The following is a 22,919-nucleotide window of genomic DNA, read 5'->3' as shown; positions in this document are numbered from 1 at the left end:
TTAGCATCAGCAGAGGATTGCGGTCGCGTGAGTTATAGTTGCCTGCACTAACTATAACGGGGGAATTTCATTGGTTTTTTATCAGTAAAATTTCCGCTAACTATAACATGTGTGAAACCTATGGTTTTTTCAGTGAATTTGCAAGGTTTTTTAAATGCTAATTCCTAACTATAACGTGTGTGAAACCTATGGTTTTTTCAGTGAATATATATATATATATATATATATATATATATATATATATATATATATATATATATATATATATATTATAATCTACATGTATTTTTTATTGTCCGCTAGATACTGAAGCAAGGACAAATATGTATATATTACAGGGGATAGTATCGTGGTCGGCTTCACATGTAATACTGAGGAAACTTAAATGCGTTCTTATCAACCAGGAACGTGCATAAGCAACAATAAGGAATGGTCTCATCCTCTGTCTTGGCACCATGTAACTAATATTGACTCCATCGATAATACTGTCATGGGTTTGTCAATCCCAAGACTTAATTAAACAGCAAAGGAGGAATCCTACAATAATCCCTCAGTATTGGGCCCACATACGCAACAAACCCACATGTTTGCGAGGGCAGCCTCTCACTTTAAATATTGGTTGCTCAAGTAGTCTAGATGTATTCAGGCCCTGTTTCCATTTTACGATACTTGGGGCAATTTAGGAGCGCCATCATTGTGCTAGTCCCCATTTGGGAATAATTAAAGCAACCCCCGGAATTACTTCTGGTATCTTGGCAATCCAAGATTCGCTGGTATGTTGAGGATAGCAATGCATGGATCAGGTAAAACATGGGAACCCGGCAATTCACTAGAGGCCGATTTTATTGCCTCAAAACCCTTTTATAGCTCTATGGTGCTAAGCAATAAACTGCCTACCTCAGTGTGGCATGTGAGGCGAAGCCTCCTGTTGGATCTGCCAAAGCCTCTCTCGCTTATAATACACCCTATATTTGAATTGTATAAAACAGGATCTGTTCAGCATGGCTATGTTGCTAGGTACTTGCAGTGCCTCCCTCCACTCCTCCTCTTCAAGAGGACCCACATTTGCTTCCCACATCTCTCGGAGTCTGTCAGAGGTATCAAGTTTATCAATAATTACGGATTTGTAGGTGTTGAAGATTTTATGTTTGTCCCCTAAATCAGTTACTTTGATTTTCCTCTCAATTGGGTGGAGTTCAGGGACCTCTTTTAAGTTCTGAATGGAGGAAAGCTATGCATGTCTGAGCTGAAAAATATTGTAAAATTGAGCTTGTAACAAGCCGGAACTTTCCTGTTGTTGGATTATTAGTAGTGGTAAATATATATCTACCACTGGCAATAAGGCCACAAACACAGTCTAGGGCTCAGAAGAGGTCTCAGAAAATTATTCCCATGCTCAACCCTTGGTAGCTTGGCTGCTTGCAGGCAGGCTTAACTTCAGAGACAGGTATGTAAAGCATTTAAAAACACCAATTCAGTAAATAATTAAGACACAACACACAATAAAAATCCAACACCAATTTACAAAACTAGAAAATATTTTTATCTTTGCAATTAAACCAAAATGAAAAAATCCAATGTAGGGAACCAGAGAGATTAATTTTTCAAGATTTAGCTCTTTGTAGTACAAACAGACCGATAGCACCTATTGGGACATTTGGTCGTGCTAGACCGGGACAAAGTCATAGTTTCATGCTGACCGTGATTGAACCCTGTGCAGCTACCCCTCGCTGCAGGCCTCGGTCAAAGTTTTTATTTTCTGACTTGGAAACTTTTCTGGAGATTTTTCTCCTGGTTTTCATCGAAGCTCTCCTCCAGTACGGATTTGTTGAGGGTTTTGCCGGCTTGCCTTGCGATGAGGTCTCGGTCAAACCTATGGCAGATAGAACTCCGAAGCTTTCCAGAAAGAACCAGAGATTCAGGGTGGCTTGACTCTCGCGGTTGGTCCCGGTCACTTTTTCTGCGCTTGGACTTGGAAAGCTTTCACTGAGCTTTTTCTCCTGGGGTCCCTCAATGCTCTTCACCAGGCCTGATACAGTGAGGATTTCCCGGGTTGGTTGTCACCCAGCTCCCAATCAAACTCTGGAAATTGGACCTCCGGAGCTGTTCAGCATGACGAACCTGGAGGGCAGGCAAACTGGTGGTTTAGGGTCTCCGGCTTGGATGACCAGGTCGAGTGGATATGGAGCATTTTTCTAAAGTTGCTCCAAACCTCTTCAAATTTGTGGAACTTCTTACTGAAGTTCCTTTGAGGGTCCCAAAGTGTCTAAAACTTACTCCAAGGGCCTATAAGCTCCAAGATGGCCCTTGAAAGTTTGAGACTTCAATTCCCACAATTCCCTTGGACAAAACCCTTACATATCCAGGCTGGGGATTCTTGGTGGTGATGGTCTAGGTTAGCTCTGTTAACTTGTAGTTTGCAGGGAGTTCACTCTTTAGTCCTTTTGAAGCAGGTTTGATCCACTGGGCTGTAGTTCCAGATTGGAGTCAAAGTGCAGGGCCTGGTTGGGGCAGATCAACTTCCAGCATGGCCCCTTCTTCTGTGGTTTCAAGCAGCAGATCTGAAAAGCACTGCCCCTTTCAGATAAATATTCACTGTTCTCTGGGGGTCATACAGGGAGGCACTCCTGTCCAATTTGGTGCAGGGCAACACCCCAGAGCATGACCATTTCCTCCAAAGTGTGGCACAGTGGTCTCCCAAAAAGCACTATTTCTCCAAAATTCAATATGGCTGAAGTCTCAGCCATGCCTCCAGGATGGCTCATCTCCATAGTCTCCATAGTCTCACTCCCCCTGGTAACTGCACCTTCCTTCAGTAAGCCTACCATCTGGCTGGGTTCAGAGGGGGTGGGCACAGATGGACCTGGCTTTGTCTTCCTGTCACCCCAGGGCCTTTGAAGCTCATGGTTTATAATCCCTCCCCCTTGCTCTGGCATTCCTATGTAGCAGAACCCTCTCCTCCCAGAATGGCTCTTCACCCCAAGTGCCACTTACCACTTCATCAAAGCAGCCTGACTAATCCACTTAACTCTGACCAATTAAGACAGATCACTAGAAGGCTGATCTGTTTGGCTTACAAAGTTTTCTTTTCTGTACCTTTTATGATAAATTCAACAACAGTGTACTGTTAGATTCATCAATACCATTCTCCTAAGTCCTTGAATTATATTTTTCTGTGACCCCTTGCTGAAGTTATTAATTATATATTGCATTGTTAACCCATGTGGTTGGGGATCTGCAATGGGGAAAATAAACTAGGCATTTTCTCCAACACCAGGGCTTATAAAACATCTTTCATAAGGACCCTGCCTATATCTTCAGGACCCCTCAACCCAGAACACCTAGCGGAGACTTTAAGGGTTCTGAATATGTAAAAATATTGTAGAACGCCACAGTGCTCCTAGAACAAAAGTCTATTTTGGGAAACTCTTTACTACAATGAGGGAAGTGAAATGTGAAATTTCACTATTCCGAGGGCATATAAAGCCTATTTTATAAGGGTCTTCCTTATAAGTACCTGACCACCCACCCCTGGAACACCTTGGGGAGACCCTGGGGGTACCTAATATGCCAAAATATTGTAGTTTATCGATTTTTAAGTACCCAAACACCAAAGTCGAGCTTAGGCGGAATTTACATTTTAAAAGCAGTCCTACAATACAGGGTTGGTTTTAAACTGACCTCAGGCTTCAGCAGTGCACACATGCAAGTGCAGAAAGGGCTGCTGGCCTCTGACGGCCGTGCTGTATGATATACTTGGGACTTCAAGGTAGTTTTAATCCCCTGCCCTATTATGTACTGGTATATATGAACATTTGGTTCTGTAGGGAAATATAACATTTCTTTTCTAAAATCAATTGTTTCCAGGTAGCCTCGGAAATGCCTATGCAAAAAGAAAACTCATTCAGGGTGTCAGTTTACAATCTAATTTCTGTGTATGTTGTCCAAAGTCACATACTTTGTTATGTGTTAAAACACAATTTTATGTACAGCTCTAATATATGTTATCCTTGTTTACTAACAGTCCTGTGTGTTTTCCTTTTCTGTGATTAGATATCGGTCATTTTAAGATATATGAAGAATGAATATATCTTGATAAGTACGTAAACCTAAGGGTGTCAGCATCAAGTTCATTTTTGTTATGTCATTTTTGTTTGTCTGAATATAAATATTATTCCATGCATTGACCTTTCCGAGGCAACCAGGAAACAATTGATATTAGAAAATAAAATTTACATTTCCCTACAGAACCAATTGTTCATATATACAAATAATTCCCCAGGTTCTGGGGGTCACTAGGTCACCCCATTGATTCTTGATAATCCATTATGTACTAGGGCCTTATAGGGGAGGTCATGCCAATCCTAGAGGTACCCGAACCCCTAGTGTATGTAGGTGTTTTCACTGTATTCTAAGTGTGTTTTCACCATAACACCTTTTCCTGGGCCTTCCTAGCAGAGTCCAAGGCCCTCTCAGAGTCCAGAAAACCAAAATCTAGGGGGTCGCAAATGGGACAAAAGGGGGGGGGGGGGGGACACTGAAATGAGGTCCTGATTTCCAACACCTGGAGATTGGCAAAAGGTTTCAGAGTGGTATGGGAGAGGACATTTCCAAGAATTGAGGTACTTGGGTTGTCCCATCCCTCGTAGCTTGATAGAAATGCAGCCTAGGGAAGCATGGTGGACCTCCATAAGGGAGTTTCTTTAGTAAGGTGTCTGTGCCATTTGATCTGTTTCACTGCATCCGACCAGGCTTTTAAGGCTAATATAGTGCCTGGGGAATGTCTTGAGGGGATGTGCCTCCATAGATGTAATTCAAGGGATGTTTGTCCCCTAAGGCCCGGAGTTCAGTTCTATAAGTGGGATCCCCTCCAGTTTTAAACAGCCATTTATTGAGGATGAAGAGTTGGGAAGCCTTTTAGTCGGAGAAGGCAGCAGCCATTGCCAGTCGGCTGCCGTGCGTAGATCTGTAGCTTTTTTGCATTGCTATGCAGGGTATCTGTTTTTGCCACAAAAAGGATTGAAAAGAGGCAGTTAACGTAGTAAAGAATCGTTGCAGAAGGGGGAATTCTGCAGTATTTATAGTAGACATGGAAGTGCCACTATTTTAATGATAGTGATGCGGCCCATTAGTGGGGGGAGGAGCTGGTTCCAAGATCATATCCTCTGTAGAAACAATGGAGTATCGGTATTCTGTGTTGGATAAATGCCAACTTAGGAGTATGGGAGATGTACATTCCCAGATATTTAAAGTAATGCTGAGTTATTTGACTGGAGGACTGAAGAGCACACTCATCAGTAGCATAAGGATAGTTTAACGGAAAGAGGAGGGATTTGTGTCAGTTAACACGGAGCCTAGAGCGAAGACCAAAAACATTAAAGATGTGCATCACTCTAGGGCATGATACAATGTGGTTTAACAGAAACAAGTTGTTCGCATAAACCAAAACTTTGTCCTCTCTCTCCGGTGTCTAATCCTCATGTATTATCGTATCAGCAATGGCAGTTGCATGAAAAATTGGCAGAATGGCAGTGCATGGATTTCAGAGAGATGGAGAATCAACAAAGGAAAGGTGGGATTATGAAACAACCAACATATCACACAACCCACCCTGTACTTAGAAATGGCACATATATGTCGAAAAACATGGATGGTCTAGGCATTCGCTTGGGTGAAGGAGCACTATGTCGAGTATATCTATCCAACAGGACCCCAACTTAACAACAACAAAAAAACACAACAAAAATAAAAAAAGTGTGTGTGGCCAGTAAAGCCTACAGCTCTTAACGTCCACAGCGTTCATTTAGTGCTAAAGTGTAGGAATCTGGAGAAGTCTAACAGTACTGGTAGACTGGTGCTCATTTAACAATGGGAGGGTTCGTCATATATGGCTCCATAAGCTTAAATAGTCTTACTGTCAGCCTATAATAATAGGTTTGGTCCCTGAGTTTCAGGTCCTCCAACCCAAGCACATGTTTAAATAGCTGTTAACTGTGAAGGATATAAAATATCACCAGAGGACCTCCAAATATGGGTGATGATTGAGTTACTGCATCAGTCTCTGCAGTACGGTAGGGGGTTCGGTGGGATGTTGTAGTCATAGTTGTGTGAGTCTTGGCGGAGTTGTGTGACCTGTCTGAATCGGACGAGATATGCTGAGAATCACTCCTTGAATAGAGGTCTGATTGTGATCAATGGCGCGTCAGGCCAAGGTAAGCCCTCATCTTGTGGCCCTGCCCTGGCACATGCAGCCATTGGCGTGTCAAAAAAGAAGGATTTTGATTGAAGGACAGCTTAGCTGGATATAGAAGCATATAATTTAGACTTGGAGCTTGCATTTAACCCTCTAACCAGACTCTTGTGTCTGGACAAACCTAGTATAGTACCGAAATATTCTGATGAGCTATTATTTGTGCTTCAGTTCACCAAGGGTACGAAAAATTCCTGAGTATGTGTTCATCTTTTCTAATCCGTTTGTCTGAAGTGAACATTCACTAGAAGTAAGGCGCCATTTGCTGTATCATTAAAATTATTTTTTGCACGTCTGTAGCTCATTAGATGAGAACATTGATCACTCTGCATGTGCTTCAGTGTCCCACATAGAAGTAGAAATTGCTATATAAATCTTGCAACACAAAATTGTGGTCGTTTTTTATAAAAGAATAAAAGGCAAATAAGTTAAGCGTTCTATTGTAAGAGCAGTGAGTGACCATGTAATATGAGGAATAAAATACCCATTCTTGTGTGTTAAAATGAAGATTGTTTGCATTAAAATAGACTTTCAACATATCGGCTTCATTAAAGTTGAGTTGAAATTGTCAAGATAATGTCCTTCATTATTACCTATGACCATTACATATGTAGAATTTGTTTTTATTTCAAGCATTCTTTAATTTATCTAACTGTATCCTAATAATTCCTAGTACCTCATAACACTTCCAGTCCCTGAACATTTAAAACCCCTTACTACCCCTAAATGCTATCATTCCCGAGCCCTAAAACCCTTGCGTGACTGCTTAAAGCCCCTTACTACCCCAGAAAGTTATCAATCCTTGAATGCCATCAACCTCTTTCTACCTGTTAACGTTACCCTTCCCTGAACCTCAAAAAAACATTACTTCCCTTATACACACCCATCACAGACCCCTAAAACCAACTTAATACCCCTTAACTCTGAGGGCTGTGTTCCTATACAATTTTCCCTAAATAAGACACTCAGTCTTCAAGTCCTTGAAGACGGGAAACGCACCAGGACCAGACAAGGTCCCTGTAGACCTGTACAAGTAAGAACTAACTGTGTGGGGACCTTATATAAATGTTCTATGTAACAGGACCTTGGCGGGAGACAAAATACCAGAGTCATGGCGTGGAGTGGAAATAATCCCCTTGTTCAAAAAGAGTTGACAGATCCATGTCTAGTAATTATCATCCAAGTCTGATTGACAATTTCTTTTTGCCGGATTGATGAATATATTTTTTTATCCCCTTTGAAAGCAGGGTACCGAAAGAAAGTAAGTACAGTCGACCAGGTTTTCAGACTAAATTAATAGCCTGGAAGTACCTAAAGCTTTCAAAAGACCATTTGTATATGGCATTTGTGGATCTAAGGGCTGCATTCAGAGAGCTACTCTGGTCCACTCTAGCTCAAATGGGGATCAGTATTGAATTGCTTGACATTTTGAAAAGACTGCACACAAATAACTTTGCCTATGTGAGGTGGTGGACAGATGACGAGCTCACCAAGCGAATACCCATAGAACGAGGAGTCCGATATGGGTGTGTGCTTGCCCCAACATTGTTTTCATTGTATATGAATGATGTGATTAACCATCTGGTCTAAGCATGCACAACTCACCAAAACTGGGGGGGGGGGGGGGGTATGTCAATCCTCGCATTGTTATTTGAGGATCCCACTTTACTGCTATCCTGCACTCCAGTTGAGTCACAAAATCTGCTGAATAAATTTGTTGATTGTTGTTATCTTCGAGACTAAGATAATTGTTCTTAGACTACGCAGGTCATTTAAAGGAGACTTTTTTCATGAGCGGGGTAGCGTTGCAAACTGCAGTAAACTTTCATTATCTGGGTGTTAGGTTGGACAATTCAGGCAACTGAAAGTCCCAACTCCTAAAAAGCTAAATTATTTTAGTTCACAATGCATTTACGGTTAAAAAAAAGTATAAAGTAACCACCCCTAGATCTGTTACTCCAGCAGTTGAAGTTAATAGGGCAAAAGCACAAGCTGCAACCCTTTGAGGCAGAAATCTGGGGAGCAGGATCTACTACCGGTCTAACAGTAAAGGAGAATAATTTTATAAGAACATTATTAATATTGCCTAAGAACACACCAGTTAGCCCCCTGTATTTCGATACGGGCCAATGAGAATTGGTGACCTAGCGAAATTAAAACCATTGCTCTTTTGGGTAAGATTTCGGGAGTCTGCCACACTCTCATCCTACAGACAAGCAATGGAAGAAGTAAAAAACTATGGGAACTATAGTATTTTCCCCTGGTTTAGACATATAAAATTACAACTTAGTGAGCTAGTGTTAGAGTATGTTCTGGGACGATATCACAATGACAAATAACATTAGATCAATGATCAAAGACATTTTGGAAACACAAAGTAACTGTATGTATCATGGAACAGCTAAGAACTGCAGGCTGGTTGTTGAATTGTTACCTTTTAAACCAGCGCCTGCCCTAGTACTCTTTACGGATGCGTATGTACCCCCCCCCCCCCATGTACGAACTCTATATATAAAGTTTAGGGTGGGTACACTGCAAGTAAAAAAGCACATAAAATGGTAGGCAAACCAGGCCAAATCTTTGCACAATGCACTTGGTATAGATGAAGTTTTTTTTTTTTTAATTCTCTTTATTGGATTTTCATAGTGAGGCAGAGAAAAGAAAAATCCATACATGACGCCACGTGGGGCATTTAAAACAAAACACCACAATCAACAGGCTTGTGTTTATCGTGTGTGATCCAGGTTACACATTTGGACATTGGTGTACAAATCAAGTCGTAATCTGAAATACATTTACTCAGATATGCATATTATTACAGCACTGTAGTTACATTTCAGGGTGATGTGACCTCCCTTTGCGCTTGATACATCAGGTATTGCCTCAGCGGCTCCTAAATGTCCTTGGGTCGAGACGTTACCGGCAGCTCTTCTGCATACAATTCCAGGGTTTCTCTGCAGTACACCAAGTCTTTGATCCACCCATCAACCTGAGGCCAAAGCCTACTATACCATGTCATAGCCACCCTTCTCTTGGCCAGCAGGAGGGCGATTCGAACATATCTACCCATCACTCCTTTCAGCTGAGGAACGTAACAGAGCAAACATGTGAGTGGCGTACATTGGAGTGAGGTCCCTGTCATAGTATGCAATTGGTCAAGTACCTCCTCCCAGTAGCTAAAGACTGATCCACATTTCCACGCTAGATGGTAGAAGTCAGCTTCTCCTTGTCCACATTTTTTGCATTGATCCGAGTCGTGAAGTCCTATTTTATGCAATCTAGTCTGAGTGCGATATGCCTGGTGAATACATTTTAAATGAATAATACGTAGATTCCCATTGGGTGAGAGTCTACCAGTCAAAATGCATATATGTTCCCATTCTTTCATAGTTATTGGGGGATCTAAAATGGAGTTCCAGTGCTCAAGGCTTTTATCTGCTGCTCTCACTGTTTCCTCCTGTACTGCCTTGTATAATTTAGTAATTGGCTTTTTTTTGTAGGAGCTACAATAAGAAACTGCAGTGAGTGAAGAGATGGTGGTTCATCAAGGAATGACGGATAGTGGTTTCTCATGGCACGCTTCAGGCGATACGCAGTATATATAAAAAGCGGTGTGGGATTAGCAATGAACCCTAAATCAGCATAGTCTATATATGTACCAACAGGGTAGAGGTCGCCCATATGTGTGATTCCCCACTTCCTTCAAGGATCTCAGAGGACCAGCCTCTTGTGTAACAGATAGTGCTGTATGTCCAGCTAATGGCAGAGCCGGAGCATAAAGAGGAAGCTTGCCAGCTATCTTCCCAATTGCCTGCCATACCGCAACAGTAGTGTCAATGGTGTTGATCTCCACTTTGGGTGTGCCTCTGTGAACATGTGTGATAATCCCTGTTAAAGGTATGGGATGTGCGTCCCCGTCCTCCACTGCTAGGTGTGGAGTGAAGGCATGTGGCCTAAACCAGTAATAGGCATATTGGGCCTGCGCACATAAGTAATATGTATACAGATCTGGTGCCCAAATAAATCCCCCTCGAGCATATGAAAGTGTCAACGTAGCCCAGCTTATTCTAGCCTGTTTGCCTCCCCACATCAGTTTCAAGAGCTGTGTTTTGATCATAGAGAAGTGCTTGGTTAGGCTAATTGGTATATTACAAAAGAGATATAAAAAACGGGGGAGAATGACCATCTTGATTACTGCAACGCAGTCTGCAAGGTACAGAGGGAGATGGGTCCATTTCTCCACCTGATTTACTAAAGTGTTGTTAGCTCTCCCGTAATTTTCCCTGACGACGGTCACTGGGTCGCGATGTACCCAAATTCCTAAGTATTTGACAGGGTCTGTTGTCCAGATTAGAGGGTATTCCATCAGAGGAGGGGTTGTACACATCGTCAAGGGAATTACCACAGATTTTTCCCAATTTATCGTGAGTCCGGAAAAGAGCCTAAATCTGATGTATTCATGAAGTACCGAGGAAAGGTGAACCTGTGGGTCTCGAATGAAAAGGACCATGTCCTCCACATACATTGAAATACCGACAGGTCTGTGATTGAATTTAAGTGCAGTGTGTCTGTGTCGCTGACGTATTATACAGGCAAGTGGTTACATCATTATAGCAAATAGAAGGGGCGATAGGGGGCACCCTTGTCGAGTGCCTTGGTCTACGCGGAATGGTTCAGAGGTGAGTCCACCCACTCTCACCCTGCCGATGTGTCAGTGTATAGTACCTGCAACCAACGCAGCAGAACACTGGGGAACCCTCTTCTCCTCAAGACATGAAACATATAACGCCATTCAATTGAATCAAATGCCTTAGCGACATCAAGCATAACTGCCGCCGCCGGAAAATCAGGGTTTAAAATGTGATCTATGGCGAATATCGTACGAAGATTATTGGATGTGGAGCGTTCCGGCACGACACCGGACTGATCGGGCAAAACCATGACGGGTAGTAGGGGTTGCAATTTAGTAGCGATTATTTTTGCCAACATTTTTGCGTCTAAGTTGATTAGTGACAATGGGCGATACGATTCACATAGTGTAGGTGCCTTGTCCTTTTTGAGAAGTGATACTGAGAGCTTGTCTAAGGGATGGAGGTAGAACACCAGAGTCGTGAGCCTCTGCATACACTTCTAGCAAATAAGGGGCAAGAAGGTCTGCATACCGTTTATAAAATTCAGCAATGAGCCCGTCAGGTCCCGGGGCCTTGTTATTTGGCAAAGACATAATCGCCTCTTTAACATCAGACTCCTCTATAGGCTGGCTGAGGTATTCCTGATGCCCTTCCGACAGCCACACACAGGCAACATCGTCAAGATAATCATTCAGGGCGACCTCATCGCATGCCCCCCGCGTTGTGTATAATTCTCTTTAGAAGCCTCTAAACTGTTCTACTATTTCTCACGGCTTATAGTGTTCAACCCCCTGAGCATCCACTATTTTAGCAATGTGGTGATGATCGGACCTGAAGCGTAGCGTGGCAGCAAGCTTCCTACCAGGTTGCCCCGCCTCTCCGTAAGCCCTAGCCACATGGCAACGCGGCAAGTAGCGTGACTCTGATTCCGCCAGCGACTCATACTCCTTTAGCAATTCTTGGACTTTGTCAAGGGGGGTTGCTGTCGAATTAGCTAAATATTGTGTTTCGAGATCGTTTAACAATTGCTCAGTTTTGGAGAGCTGACCTCTGATATCCCTCAAAATGCCTGATGTAGTGCTAATGCAGACCCCCCCGTCTCTTGACCTTGAACGCCTTCCATAAGACTTCGGAGCTCTCTACCGAGCCCACATTCAACTCAAAGTACTGTATTATTGCCTGCCTAATAGTGTCCTCATATACAGGATCAAGTAAGGCCTCAGCGCGAAATCGCCATGTAAAGGGGTGATGTATGTTTGCTGGGATTTGGATGCCCAGCAATATCGGATTATGATCTGATAGAGTGCGCGGAAGGTTGTGTACATGTGTTACCCATCCGTTGGCCTCCTCATTTAATAACCAATAATCTAACCGCGACCAACTGTTGTGAGCTGGGGTGATGTGTGTGCCTAGTTTAGCATCAGCATTGTGGAGTCGCCAAACGTCGACTAGTCCCATCTCCATCATGGCGTCTCGGACACACTGTGCTACCCTGATAGTTCGCACACCATGTGGGTTGGATTTATCCAGACTCTGATCAAGATGTGTGTTGAAATCGCCTCCCCAAAGGACTGCCGTCTCCGGCCATGTTCGCAACACTCCTAGCATCTGCACGAAAGCTTGTGGATCATCCACAACCGGGCTGTGTATGTTATGAACGTTACAAATGTATTGCCTAGTTTGCCCTGTATCATAGCCCAGCGACCCTCGCTGTCAGTGTGTGATAATATAGGAGGAAAGGTACACCTCTTTTAATCAAAATAAGGACACCCCTTGCGTTGGTGGAGAACGATGACGCTACCTTATATCCCGCCCATTTGTGTGCAATGTTGACATCCTTCTGTTTGCTCAAGTGCGTTTCTTGCAATAAAGCAATTTGGACTTTGTGCCTCTCAAGATATGCTATCGCTTGCCGGATCTTTTTGGGAGTGTTGAGTCCGCGGATATTCCATGTTATACAATTATAACGCTCACCCAGTCCTTCTATCGTAACGTTTGAGTTTGTTCTGAGTAAATATCAATCTATATCCCAACAAAATCATTAGCGAACCTGCATCCATGTCTGACCTATCTATCACATCAAGGATATCAGTTACATACAATAAACTCCCCCACCCACTTTGGCAACCCCAATTCGCCAAAGCCATGACCCACTGTGATAAATAACCCCAACAAAGAACATAGTACAGTAATTATGTGACGGGTACTCCCATAGGGGGGTCGTAGTGGCACCTACCACTCCCAGTTTTAGTAGGGAGGGCGCCGCCTCGAAAGAATGTAGGCCACTGCCTGTGACCTGCCCGCGACTGAAAGGGATAAACATTGTTCAATGCATTGTAAGAGACAAGAGCAAGTAGCAACGGCCACCCTCGCTACAGTGATTTATCCCATAAAGCAGACCTTACTCTGCGTGCGTTCAGTTATCTGCAAACAAACATATTCACAGTAAACCATTATGCACAATCCCAACGAAAAATTGACTTAGCCACAAAAACATATATCAGCAAATGGAGTAGAATCATATATGTAACAGGCACTATCCCGATAAACTTATGCCCGGCGTAGGACCTCCAGCCTCCTATTCTGTAAGCGAAATGAGTCAGTTGGAATCCAAACAGACAGACCCTCTTGGACCTGCAGGGGGAGCTGGCAGATGAATACAAAAAGGTAGTCTTATTCGTCAATGTCTGAAGTGTGGCCTGAAGGCTGCTTTTTGCGACTCAAAGTTTTAGCAAATTCCATTGCCAGCTTTGGATTAATGAAGATCTTTGCCTTGTCAGCTACGCCTATGGGAAGACAAGCAGGGTACAGCATAGCGTAGGGCACTTGCTCCTTCATTAGCAGTTTCTTGACACCTTGAAATTCTTTCCTGGCCGCCTGGACAGAGGCTGTAAAATCGGGGTAGAATGACAGTTTATTTCCTTGGTGGTTGATAGTGCCTTTCTGCCGGGCTATGCGCAGCACTGTGTCCCGGTCCCTGACATTTAGTAGCCGTGCGATAATGGGTCTAGGAGGAGCACCGGGGGTGGGCGTGCCGCAAGAGATCTGTGGGCACGTTCCACAACCAGCATATTCGATAGGTTCTCAGCACCACAAATGTCTTTAAACAGGGCCTCGATGTAGTCCTCCAACCGCCCCACATTCGTTGACTCTGTCAGACCAAAAATGCGCACATTATTGCGCCTCGAGCGTGCTTCAATGTCCTAATTTTTATCCCTGATGAGCGTCAATATCTTTTCAATGCATCAGGTCTTGGCTGCCACATGTTGCAGACCATCTTCGGTATCAGATATCCGCTGTTCAGCTTCACCCAGCCTCATCGCCTGCTTATCTAATTTAGACGATATGTGGTCCATGCGGCCATTTAGCTTCTATTTTACCGTCTTTAGATTGTAAGCTGGCTTGGATCACAGCCAGCGTCTTCTCCAGTGCTGTTGGAGCCTGTGCAGTAGAGTTCACCTCCAAGTCAGACGCAGCATTCTGTGTCGATTTACCACTTTTGTTAAGATAGGGATGGTTTTTTTCTGGCTTGCCCATGATGTTAGTTCAGAAGCTTTTGATTAGATGAGGCGTTAGAAGGTAGAGACCAGGCCTCAATGCAGAAATACCACCAAACAGCAGAGTCGGGCCAGCCACAGCACGAGTATTGCGTGTCTCCCAGCCGAATATCTTATAGCCAGATAAACCTCTTTCTTAGGTATTGACACACAGGCCCAATCCACAGGACCGAGTAAATGGAGCGCCTAGCACACGTCTAACAGCATGCAGCGCCATTTTTTTGCGGTGAGGCCTAATCTATTATTCAGAGCCGGGCGCTGGCGTAGCACTCAACACCCCAGATTGGGCCGAACTCCACTCTCACGTCCTCAGTGTGGTGCGTGACTGCTGGCGATCCCTACAAATAAAATGCAGGCAAAGCGCCGCTCACCCGCTGTAATGGTTTCCGCCTCTGGGGTACGATACACCGTTCACAGCTCGCCAGCAACGTTGCAGGATTCTTCAGCACGTTCGTGGCCGCGTCTAAAGCCGCGCGGCCGCCATCTCAGATACCAGCGCCCACATTAAAGGACTTAGATCGGGCTCCACAGGCACTTCGCACCAACTGGACCGTCACCGGATGGTAGTCTAGCGCTCCAGCACACTCAAGTCTCACTAGAAGCGCAGGTGGCCACAGCAGAGCAGGATATGTTAAAGGATAATATTGGCAGTCGGCAGAGCTACACTATTGTGCGGCCATCGTGCCAAGCCACGCCCCTTGGTATAGATGAAGTTGAGTATGTGGAACATCTATTGTTTTTTTGTTAAGCATATGTTAAACCTAAAAGTTCCTGGATAAGATCGCTATGTATTGCTTTACAGACATAAGATACTTTAAGTTAGCAATTTTCAGGACCTACAGCAACCCCGCTACATTTATATGCATTGGTAGCTATTTATGCTCAGTATAGCTGATAGGGAAATCTAAAGGTCTTTCTTTGTAACCCTTGATCTTTTATTCTGTTTTAATAGCACATAATTGCTGATTATTTTATATTATTCATACTGTGTAAATGTATGTGCTATCAGAATTGAATACAGAACGTTATTTAAAAGTTGTTCTATGTTTGACAATTTACACATTTTTACTGTTTTTAAGAATTTTTATTGGGTTTTCACGAACATTGTAGATAAATACTGTAGCTGTCATTGCTTTACTTGCGTATTATATTTGTTGTGATGATTGTGTGAATGTTTTATAGGTGTAGTCCTGAAATAAACTTGAAATTGAAACTTATTAGCCCTTACCTCTAACCTTCAGTGATCCCAAACAAACCCTTATTACCCCTTAATGCTACTCTTACCTGATCCCAAAAAGCCCTTTTCTACCCTTTTACGCTATCCATCCTTGAATTTTAAAAAACGCTTACTATCGTTTAATGCTAGCCTTCCTTGAACGCTAAATATCACAAACTACCCCTAAATGCTAACAAACTGTGAATCCTACCAACCCCTTGGTACCTCTTAATACTACTCTTCCCTGAATAATAAAAACCCTTTTCCTGACCTCACCCCTTCTCCACTTCCCTGTAAATGCTCCTCTCTACTTTCGCAGGAGGATGCCCCCTCGCCCCTACACACAGCCGTTGCTTAATAAAGCACAACATTTTTGCTCCAACTTTTAAAAAATGTTCTATCTTTTTTTAGTAGACGATTGCAAACCAAAAGGGAATTGAAACTCATCTTGGAGTTCCATGACTTTACAAAAGAACATCTCCTTCAGTCTTCCTTCTTTATATGGACACAAATTCTCCATGACTTGTAATAGGCTTATGATATACTTCTGTAGTCGTATTATCCCATATGCAGTATGAGAAGGGATATTGCAAAAGAATAAAGTAGATCAGCGCAATCACCTTCTCTTATTATTTAGGTTTAATTATTTATTTATTTATTTTTTAACATTAGATGCGACATCTCTATGTGGTCATTGATGAATCAAGAACAATGGATGACCAAGACTTAAAACCTAACCGACTTACTTGTACATTAAAGGTATGTGATTGTCTTCTTTACAAAAAGGTTATATTAAGTTGAAGAAATATTTGTGCTTTTGTTAAGCCTCTCATACACTTTGTTTAGTCTTTTACGCTCAGATCTTCACTCAACATGAAATGATCTCTTTGATAAGAATAGAAGAGTTAATACTGATTGCTCTTGTCTAATGGTTCGAGTGTAATGAAATTCCTGCCCTGAACCTTCCTATGTATAATTCTGTCTCTCTCTCCAAAGCCTGCTGGTGATGCTGTTTGAAGGTTTTAACTTTGGTCCAAATTCCCTGATTTTACAATACTGAAACAATTATTTGTCACGAGGCTTAATCTCCTTGTGTATATAAGATGAAAAGAAAAATTGCATGGAGGCGCGGAATGAGTTTACTCTTCTAGTTGCCCATGAGGTTTATAATGGGCTCATGATGAACTGTATAAGCAGTATATTTCTTTTATATATTCCCTTTTAAAATGTTGTATAGATTCTGTAAATATTACATTTTGAGCAGTTTATGAATATTTAATGCTCTGGACATATGCACTGCAGGTCCTGGTCCACCCTAGCTCAGGAAAGAACAACAAGGTGGTAGCTCACACATTGATTTGCTTCCCTAACCCAAGTTAAAATACTTGCAGATGTACCAGACTAGGAGTGTTTGCATTCAGCAAGTCACCTTTCTCATGCATCCAGCATTCATCGACTCTTACTTCCCTGTTATGTCAGTACATAAACTGCACTCATTTACGCTGCTTGAATACTGATCTGTGCGGCATTCATACCTGTGTACATGGCCATCACTTACAAGCACAACAACCACAAGCCCTAGTGTTTGGGAGCTAGTAAGAGCTTAGGAGGGTCATTCAGGGATCAGGATATGTGAAGAGAGTATATAGTGAATGCTTGGGCTGTGTCAAGCTGAAGTCTTAAATAGTCTCGCTGTCTGGCTGCAGTTGAAAGTCTTATAGCACTTAAAGGAGTCCTATGTTGCACCAGCCGCAAAAAACACCTACACTAAAACGCAGCTGTGTATTTGCACAGGCATTTGGTAACCTGATTAGTATGACTATATCACCTCCTTATGTGTCCTCCCAGTAACCACCCCCTCTTTTTCATAGCAGTCATAACACTAGCTAGAACAAAGGGTCCAAAGGGCTAGACAAGAACAAGAACTTCACATAACTGCTACCCCCAAGACAGTTCTCCAGGGCCCCAATATAAGAAGTCGGAAAGAGTGGAGATCTGCTCAACAAGATACACCAGCAAGCAAGAGCTGCTGATTCAATATCTGGGTACTGGTCTGGAGCTCCTTCTTCCCTTTGCCTCAGAAAATCCTTGTGAAATAATGGATAGAGTGAGGACTGCATCAAAGTCTACTGATAATGTGGAGACCAGTAAAGTACAGGAATAATGCAGAATGAGTAAAAGTAACCTTCTCAACCTGGGAAGTCAGAGGAGGCACCAATATAAGGAACAATGCTGTTAGAAAAAGCTTCATAGGTATCGTAACTTTTATTCGGAAGATGTTTGAGAAACATTAACTTTATCTTTCATAAGAGTTGTACAGAGAGAGAGAGAGAGAGAAGAACTAAGAGCCTTGAACTGCTGTGGCAAATCTCTTTCTGTACTTAGCCAAAAGTATTTTACTGCTGTCCTGATCATTTTGAATTAAAAAAGCCCCATAATGCCCTAGTTCTACAGCACGCAAAAGTTTGAGCTAATGGTGCCTTGTCCCTTATCCTGTGTCTTTAGACAAACATGTGAAAATGTTAATTGAACAGGAAGCATTTCTCAGCTGTTTTGCGTAGACCTCGGGACATTGGATGTCCAGCAAAGAGTAAAGGGGGATGGAGCAACAGTAAAGATGGATGAAAGATAGCAGTTGTGAATCCTCCATGATAGTCGTTTATAATCTGCTGCACTCTTCTAATCTGTCCTAATCTGCAGCAAGGCAAAGGAAGCAACTTGATACAAAGGGAACAAATTTGGATGTGGAACATAGATTTTCTTCAGATTTTAGGAACTGCAAATATTCGGAAAAACTTACCATCCTTGCAAAATGCTCTTTGTAGAAAGAAGACTCTGAATTTAATGGCTCCCTTTTTCCAGCCAAACCCCTAGCTGAAGCAGAGTGAATAGCAAGACCAGTGTGCCTGCATAAAAAAAGTGAAAAAGTATCTGCATGGACTGAAGGCTCAAAATTATATAACCACTAATGTGCATTAGCCTGTAAAAGGAGAAGCTTGTGATGCTGTACGCAATACAAAATTTGAGAAAAAATATCCTGGTTGGAAATGGTCAAAGTAAACAATGTCTTATCTTAGAGGGCTTGGCCAGCCAGTGAAGATGGACGCAAGCTAGCAGTGCTTCATGCACGTCCCGCTCATCTGATATCATCTGCACTGGCAAACTGCAGTCTACGACCCAGGCCACTTGTCGAAGCACCCCTGGCTCTGCAGCCACCAGTGTGAGTGGTTTCTGGGACATATCTGTGGCTTGATGAGGCCAGAACACCGGCTGGGCCTGCTTGCATGGAACGCGGGTGGCCCTTGCAGCCTTACTGGACGCCCTTGCGGCCCTGCCTGAAGGTAGTGGGTAAGTGCTCTGTGCCTAGCAGCGCATCCAGATGAGTGGGCCTGTACTTGCGGGGCTGCTTCTTCTCACACTGCGACCTGCGCCGCTGCCTGTGTTGGCCTTCTAGAGCCTGATCCTTGGAGTGGCCCTTATGGCGGAGGCGAAGGGAGCATTTGTCCCCTTGGATTCCTGCCATCCTGCGCGGTGGGACTTGGAGAACTCTCTTCCTTTCTGGTGACTGGGCGCCGGCAATGCAGGCTGTGGCATGTGTGCTCCTCTGTCAGGCCTGGGACTCCTCCCTGGCTATATGCCGGCCACCGTTACTGGTCTCTCCTGTGTCTCCCCTCCCCCTCCCCCCCCCCCCCCTCTCCCGACCCATAATTAAATCCAGCAATCCATGCAGAAACTGAGATGGCCTAGGGACGTGCATGGGATACCACAGGGCTGTATCCCATAAAGGGGTTATAGGTGGCTGCGCCCTGTGCATTAGGTCATGGCGACACTGGGTACGGGCTAGGGGCACACTAAAGCAGCCAGTCCAGGTATGAATGCAGCTTGCAGCATGAGATCGGGCAACCTCTCCACCTCTTTCTATGCCTACCTCACTCACCAGTCCCCTGGTCCTCGCAAACAAGCTGGGTTTGGTAGGGTCAGTGGGGCTCTTCCACTCATCTGACCCCTTTGAAGTGCGGAGGACTACAAGAACGGGAGCAGGCGATTCCTGGTAGGGGGCTGATTGCGATGTCCTGGGCACGGATGTAATGGGAGCAGCCATATCTAGCTCAGCATAATTGACCGGGTGGTGTTTCGCAAGCCACTGTTCACTGAGGGCTATAGAGGCAGAATGACCTGTTCACGGAGAGACACCTGCTCATTGCTTACCACTTGCCCTCCAAGGCTATGAAGACCCTTCCCCCCCGCTTCTTCACCCTCTGCTTTGCCGGCACTGCTGCAATATGTGGTGACCACCCCCATTGGCAAGGCTTGCTGACAGCTGCTCGTGCCAGCTCACCCTGCCAGCTGTGCCTGACGGGCTGTGCTCTGAAGTCTTTGGGTGGGGCCTTGATCCCAGTAGGTCACCCCCACTATGTCCTTGAGACCCAACTTCTCTGAAGTATGAAAGCGCCCCGTCTACGTTGAGCCCTGGAAACCCTGATGTGCTTCTGCGGAGCTTGTCATCCGGGATACGCTGATGGGGCCTCTTCGCACCATGAAGATGACCACTATTACACGCACCACTCTGGAGTCTCACCCTATGGACTCTGCCCTGTGCCTTATCGCCTACCTGGACCAAAACTAACTGCTCCCTAGCCCCCCTCAGACAAGTTGGACTTGATTCGACAGGCTGTCCAAGACATGTGAACAGCGATGGAAATCAAAATGAAAGCACTCTCCACAGACCTTGATCTACTCCTTGAAGTCCTTTGCAAATCCAAAGAGAGAGGGACACTTAACAAACTAGCCATACATGAAGTTTGCCCTCCGCACACTGAAGTGACTGCGCGCATATTGGAACTCCTAGAGAGGGTACAGATATTGGAGGACGTTGAGGGCTGCTCATGCTATAAGAATAATTGGGTTATCGGCATGCCTGAAAATGCAGAAGGCCTCAATCCCAGACCTATCTGCCATTTATACAGTAGAGCAAGCAATTCGGGTCCCCACCAGAGCGGCTGTCCCTGGAACCTCTCCATGGTTGATAGTGATCAAATTATTCAAGTACCTCAATCGTGACTACATTCTGCAGTAGGCTGGTAACCAGCATCCCATTATCGTGGTGACCTCAATGGTCTCAATCTTCCTGGACTTGATTGTGGCAGTTAACAATGCTGGGCCTGCTTACTGGCCGTTAAAAAGAGACTCTGAGAATTTTCCTTCAAATATGCTATTTTCTGCCTGCTTTAAAATTATTGCAAGTTAATAAACTTTTTCTACTGACCCCTAAGGATGCCCAAGCCTTGATGGATGATACCTATGATACTGATGGTCTCCTATCTAGCAAGGACTCCGTATCAGATGGGCAGAGGCAACTGGGATGACTTCGGTGAGCTCAGTCCCTGTTAAACTCTCTTGTGGAGAGTATTCCCTCACAGGGCTAGTTGTGGGCAGAGCGTCGGGTCACCATAGAAACTGCTACTACACTTCGCACCACTCAAGACCCTAGACACCTCATCTGAGTAGGACTCTGGGGGTCTCGTCATCCACGTGAACTCAATTATCCACCGGCAGATGACCTGCTTTAGGAGGTTTACTCCCCACCCCATACCAGCTTATCTCTCCCGCTTGCCTGAGCTCTCTGTACTCTCATATCATACCTCTCCCTTCTCAGCTTCTGTCGGTCTGACTGCCTGGGCTCTCGAACTGCTCCTGATGCACAAATCTGTGCTGCCTTAATATTATGCTTCCTTATGTGCTTGGATGAAGGGAACTGACCTCTGGCTGGCCCACCTGCTAATGTCGCTCTTTTCCCAACATCTGAGAAGGCTTCTTTTTGCAACTGCCTTCTGCCACATATGCTCTTAGTTTTAGTTCCCCTGCTGGGCACAGTTTGTCTAGATTACTGTTTTATTACTGGTTGTAATTGTATTCTTCTTTTGAGAGGGGGATCCAACCCTCATCCTGGGTAGCGACTTTACTACTGTTCTAGGCATTACACCCGATTGATCACAACCCCACACCCCTTTTGAGCACCCCTGCCATGCGCACCTCAACAGACCTGGCTTACTGGCTCCACCAAGGGATCTCATAGATGCATGGCTAGCACGTCAGCCACAGATAAGAAAATATGCATTCTATTCGCCTGCCCGTGTCCTCCATGTTCACCTAGATTGCACCTCCTTACAGACGCAAGTCCTACACACAGCCTATCTTAGCAAAACCTTGTCTCGGATCATGAGCTGTTATTGTTAACCCTGGCCTTGGGATGTGTGCCTATTCCACTGCCTACCTGGTGGATGTAGCCTCTCTGGCTGGAAGTCTAAGTGCTTTGCAGATTCTGCGCAAAAGCCACTGTAGAATACTTTCAGGATAACGCAGGCTCTACACCAGAGCTATTAAATGGGAAACATATAAAGGGGTCATATGCAAAGCTATTCTGCACACCATGATCGGCAAAAGGGCGTCCCTAGAAAGCAGACTTGAAGCAAGTGGAGTCAGCACTGGACCACCTTGCATGCAGAAGGGACGAACATGCCAACCTTATGGAAAGGCTCCAATGCTTAGGCACAGTTGCCTTCATGGCCAGAGTCCACGATAAGACTGATGGACCGGCTAATTTGCCCCCATAACATATACTCCCATATACACTCTGGTAAAGACCCTTCGAGGCCACTAGTATTTACAGAAAATAATATCAATGCAAAGTCTGTGCGACATTATAAGGTCCTGTATGCAACGGGACTCCCGCTAAATTCACCTGGACAGTTTAACCACACCTGCGTTCCCCTGAATTATGTTGAATTACTTGAGTCTCCTATCACGTAACAAGAAACCCACCAGGCAATATGTACTCTGGCTCGCTGAAAAACTACTGGGTTGGTTGGCCTACCGGTGGAGGTTTATGCCAAGTTTAACCCCTTCTTGCACCACGCCTGTAAACTCAATTAGCCCTACAGCTGTAATGTCTTCCTCCTACTATGAGAGAAGCGATTGTCTTCTATACCTAACACCAATCATGACCAGTGTTCCCTCTAAAGTGCGCGCGTGCGCGCCCACGCACCTCTTTCACCCTGAGCGCGTAGTGTTGTACGTGAAGCGCGCACAGAGCAGATCCCTCGAGGGCGTTCGTGTTGCCAAGAGTGGCAGTGCAGGGAAGTTTCCTTTGTATGGCAGCCTGTGCGCTGTGCTCGCATTCAGCACAAGAAGCTCCTATACTTGCTGCATTTGTTTTCATAATGGAGCGCAACTGAGGGCTGATTGTGGGCTATTGTGAAAATATT

General features: G+C 44.4%; 1 protein-coding gene across 2 annotated transcripts in view; it reads left to right on the top strand.

The window, feature by feature from the left end:
- The window catches only part of GTF2H2C (GTF2H2 family member C), a 349,036-nt gene that overhangs the window by 159,417 nt on the left and 166,700 nt on the right, over positions 1-22,919 (top strand). For both annotated transcript variants that reach the window (XM_085632380.1, XM_085632381.1), the window contains one exon: positions 16,327-16,413. In XM_085632380.1, coding sequence (XP_085488506.1) covers positions 16,327-16,413 — 87 coding nt within the window. The remainder of the gene's footprint in view (positions 1-16,326; positions 16,414-22,919) is intronic.

Source organism: Triturus cristatus, chromosome 2_1 (genome assembly GCF_964204655.1).
Source record: "Triturus cristatus chromosome 2_1, aTriCri1.1, whole genome shotgun sequence".
Taxonomy (NCBI): Eukaryota; Metazoa; Chordata; class Amphibia; order Caudata; family Salamandridae; genus Triturus; species Triturus cristatus.
Note: the sequence above shows the minus strand (reverse complement) of the source record. Positions and strands in the feature narration are given on the sequence as shown.